Below are 5,173 nucleotides of genomic sequence, written 5' to 3'. Positions count from 1 at the left end.
ATTTTTACGCAAAACCAGTTTTCGACAAAATCGAATTTTTTATTTTGCTATAACTCAAAAATTAATCGAAGTAAACACTTGAAATTTTCACCAAATGTTATATTAGCGTTCTCCGTACACAGTTAAATTTTCAAAGAATTTTGACTCTTTTTGAGGTATTTATAGACAATTGAAATTTTTAATTTTTTTTAGTATTTTTTTTTAAAATAACGATAAAATTTTTTTGGCCGGCCAGAAAATCTTGAAAATTTAACACAAGGTTTCTTATAAGTTGTTCTTAAAGTGATAAAAAAAAATCCGAAATTGTTAGTCACAATTTTTTTTGTAAGTGCTTAAAGTTCGATTTTATAGGAAATATGTCAAAATTGCGAAAATTTGCAAGTAATTTTGTGGTTGAAAAATCGTAAAATTTTTTTCTTTTATAACTAAGATTCGAAAATTTGGTACAAGGTTTTCCATACATTTTTCTTCAACTATCTGTAAAAAAAACTCTACTAGATTAAGACAAAAAAATTTTATGAGTGTTTGAAATTTAAATTTTCAAAATTTTTGAAAAAAAATTTTTTTTTTTTTTACAAAACCGCGTTAAATAACGGTTTAGCCTCAAACGAATTTTTATATTTGTTGTTATTCAAATAGTATAAGTCGTAGATACTTGAAAATTTCACCAGTTATTAAGATCGCCATTTTCTTTACGTGATTTGATTTTCAAAATATTTTGACTTTTTTTGAGCTATTTATAGACAATTGAAATTTATAAAATACATTTAGATTAAAAGTTACTTCTGAGCAAGAGGATGATTCTTATTTGGACACCCTTAATACAGTGAACCCAAATACATTGAATTTTGAAGATTCAGACGCACCTTCCATAATAGGAAATGATGAATCTACACCATCTACATCAAGAAACTTAAAATTGTTTGACTCCAATGAATCAATTACATCAAAGTAGGTGTAATTAATAAAAAGCATTTAAAACATACATTTTAAATTTTTCTGGGTACGGCTTTGCTTACGAGGAACTTTGTATTATACATTTTTAAGTTTTGACCAATCAAAACAAATTTTATCGAGATTTCTATAATGTTTGTGTTAAAATTTATTAGCTAAAAAATACATAGAATTTTAAAACAACTGTTATACATGAATATTTTTGTATAATATTCTAGTTATGAATTATTAGAACCAATAGAATCACCAGTCGTAAATCACGAATTGAGCGTAACATTTCAAGATTCATCACTAATAACTGAATCAAAGTATGTATACAATGGTGTTATAGTGAAAAAATATTAGAAATTAAGGTGTTTGTAGTTATTTTTGTTATCCAAAATACTATTATTTAGACAACTTGAAGGAAGGAGAATTGTGGATATTCGTCATATCTTTAATCAAATACAAAACAGTAACCACAAGGGTAGCTTTGGGTGTTCGTTTATGGATATGAAGTTTGAAAATGAAATTATGAAAGGGTTTTCGTCAATATTTTATTTTCGGTGTAAAATGTGTGGTATAGTGGACCAAATTAACAGCGAAAGTCCTCAAGAATTATACATGCCAATTAATAAAGCTTTGTTGAATGCAACTTTAGCTATTGGTAGGTTTTTATGTTCATATTCTTCATCTGGAGACTGGATGATAATTAAATTAATTTTTTTTTACAATTATATAATTTACATAAAATCAGGTATAGGATATTCTCAATTAAATGAACTTTCCGCAATTATTGATGTTCCGTCAATGGTAAATGCTACTTATCAAAAAGTATTAAATACAATGGGAGATATTGTACACGAAACCGCCTGGGACGAAATGAAAAAAGCTGGAGACGAAGAAAGAAAAATCGCATTAGAAGAAGGAAATATAGATGAAGATGGAACTCCAGTGTGCACTGTCATTGCAGATGGCCAGTGGTCTAAAAGGAGCTACAAGACAAAATATAACGCTTTATCTGGAGCAGTAATTATCTCCGTATGATTTCAATGAAAATATAAAATACATTTAACTATATTTTTGACAGGCCACGATTATTGGGTATAAAACTGGGAAAATATTATTTATTGGTATTCGTAATAGTTATTGTGCTGTATGTTAAAGAGCAATCGCAAGAAACGAAGACAAACCAGATCACAGATGTTTCCTCAACTGGAATAAACCTTCTACTGGAATGGAAGCCGATGGCATATTAGAAGGGTTTTTAAATAGTTACCAAATGCATGGCTTAAAATATAATAAATTAATTGGTAATAATTAAATTAATAAATAATTACAATTAAATATACTTATGTTATTTTCTATAAGATATGGTTAAAGACTTAGGAAAGACGGACTTTTTAAGTGCTTTATTTTACAGGTGATGGAGACAGTGGCGTGACAAAACGGTTAAATGAAGTCTTACCATATGGATCTAATTTTCATATCAGAAAAATCGAATGTTCCAATCATCTGTTACGAAATTATTCACAGAAAATGACAGCTTTAGGGAAAAAAACTGAGTATCCCATATTATTACGAAAACATATATAATCAAATATTTTACGGTTTCGTTCGGACGTGACTAAAGCGGTTCATTACAGGAAGTTTAGTAACAAATCTAAAGAAGATCAAATTTCAGGTACATGATTCCCACTAACAAAACTATAAAACATTAAGTTAAATTACATTTTTATTTTTACCTTACAGATTTAAAAAAAGATATTTTAAATGGTCCATATCACCGATTAGGACAACACATAAATTGTGATGATTATTTTGTTCAGGAAGTAAAGTGGGTGAAAAAAATTTGGTTCCAGATGCTGAAAAATGCGGAATGATGAGAGAAATAAAATATATTATTTTACGTCTTGTGAACAATGCGTCATCTCTTATCGAAGATGTGACTAATAACTTATGTGAACAATTTAACAGTGTCATCAATAAGCACATAGGCGGAAAGAGGATAAACTTTTCACAAGGTCGTAACTTTGAAACAAGAATCGAAGCCGCTGTTATTGCATAAAATTCTAAAAAATATTTAAGAATAGTTCATAAAAAGATTTTAATGACTAGTCCAGGTAAACTATAATATATTAAAATGTATAAACTTGATTTTGAGTAAAATAAGTTTGTAATTATAGACTGTTATCTTTGGAATATTTCTATTTTGTTACATTTTAAATTTGATATAAAACAGTTTGTTTTAAAAGAACAAATCTAAATGATATTTATTCAATAATTACTCTAAGATAATGAGTTTCTTCCTTTCACATTTTGTATTTAGTTTATTATGTTACTACAGGAAATATTGGTAAAAAAATTTTAAAAAATATTAGTAGAGTAAGAACTAATACCGCTATGAGACGAAGAAGATTAGTTTATGAAAGGACAAAAAGGAAGAAATTACACTTCGGAGCTACTGATAAAGATTATGGTCTGGCAGAACCTTTGATTGAGACAATAAGCGAGGAACTGCTAAATGAGAAAAAACTTGATTTTATTCAAAAGTTATCACTTGTAAATAAAAAAGATATCGAGAAAAAAACAAGAGACCAAAATAAAAATGTTGAGTGGTTCCAAGAACGTAAAATTAGACTTACAGCATCTAAATTTGGGGAGTTATGCAAAATGAAACCATACACAAGCTGTAAAAAGAAAGTCCATTCAATGTTGTACAAACTTCCAGCTAAGTCCAAAGAAATGGATCACGGAATAGAATTTGAGTCACATGCAAGGACACAATTTCAAAATATGTTCAACTTGCAAGTAACCTTATGTGGTCTTATTGTCGATCCTGAATTACCTTACTTAGCTGCAAGTCCAGGTACTATAAAGTTATTACTTATTATTTATAATTAGGTACATTTTTACTTATTCGATAATTAATATTGTTACAAAAAAAGTATACTTTATAGTTTTAATTTCGAATAAATTATGTACTTTAATTTTTTTGCTATGCATAAATAATAAAAACAATATTTTTTATTTTTAGATGGTTTAGTTGAATCAAACTCAATCATAGAGATAAAATGTCCATACACAGCAAGAGATACTGTAGATGCAGTGTCTGCAGTAAATAATAAACTTGTAAGTTATAATAATTTATGTTTTATATACCTAAGGTTTCATAATAATCGTATTATTTATATAGTTGCAGTATTGTATTGTATCAGAAAATAATAAAAAAATGAAATTAAAAAAAAACCATGATTACTACTATCAGATCATTGGACAGTTACACATTACACAAAAAGAAAAGTGCTATTTTATTATCCACACTAAGAATTGGACAAATGTGGAAATAATTTTGTATGACAATGAATTTTGGAATACACAAATGGCTAATAAACTGAAATTGTATATACATCACTAACATCACTTATTTGTTTATTTAATATTTATAATTAATATTTTGGATATAATGCTTACAATTATTACAGATTCTATACAAATTGCATTCTGCCAGAAATAGTAGATCCACTTTTTGGAAGAAGACTAAGTGTAGAGGACATAAGGGATCCACCTAGTATTTTAGAGGCACAAAAAGTTCAAAACGAAAAATTAGCAGCAAACCGTCATGTGAAAAAAAAATTAAAAACTAAAAATAAAAATCTTTTATGATCTAACAGTTTTAAACTAACATAATATTTTTTATTTATTTATTTTTATTTCAATAATTATCATACAGTAATTATTTTAGGAAGTAATAATGTGTTTAAAATGATTCGAAGTATAATGGAAAACAAATTATATAATACACATATAATTAGTGTATACATTTATGTGAACAGCAGTTTTAATTAGAAATTAGTTAAAAGAGTACGCGCGTATATCATAAATGTTGCGACGGTACTCGCGAGTCGTGGTATAATATTTTAAGTAAATACATTTTTAATTTGTTTATAATTTTAGGTTTTATATGGATTGTATGCTACCTGAAATAATTCAACCACTTTATCCAATAAGAATGTTGAAGTCCGATATTAAAGAGCCTGAACGTCTTATTAAAATTATGACCACAACTAATAATAATTTAAAAAAAATGTGATCTTGATTCTCATCAATTATTTTTCATATTTTTAATAAATGTGAAACGTGTTATTTTTTATTTATTTAAATTTTAAAGATATATAATACATATACGGTAAGTCTACACGTCTAAAGTATATACCTATTATACCTATATATATAATAC

At 26.9% G+C, this 5,173-nt stretch overlaps 1 protein-coding gene across 1 annotated transcript; it reads left to right on the top strand.

The window, feature by feature from the left end:
* Nucleotides 1-3,336: 3,336 nt before the first annotated feature.
* On the top strand, nt 3,337-4,599 carry LOC126555927 (uncharacterized). Its single transcript, XM_050211016.1, has 4 exons — nt 3,337-3,802; nt 3,971-4,065; nt 4,130-4,335; nt 4,419-4,599. Exons 1-4 carry the CDS (start codon nt 3,337-3,339, stop codon nt 4,597-4,599), a joined length of 948 nt encoding a protein of 315 aa, XP_050066973.1.
* The last annotated feature ends 574 nt before the right edge of the window (nt 4,600-5,173 follow it).

Source organism: Aphis gossypii, chromosome 1 (assembly GCF_020184175.1).
Source record: "Aphis gossypii isolate Hap1 chromosome 1, ASM2018417v2, whole genome shotgun sequence".
NCBI classification, from domain to species: Eukaryota; Metazoa; Arthropoda; class Insecta; order Hemiptera; family Aphididae; genus Aphis; species Aphis gossypii.
Note: the sequence above shows the minus strand (reverse complement) of the source record. Positions and strands in the feature narration are given on the sequence as shown.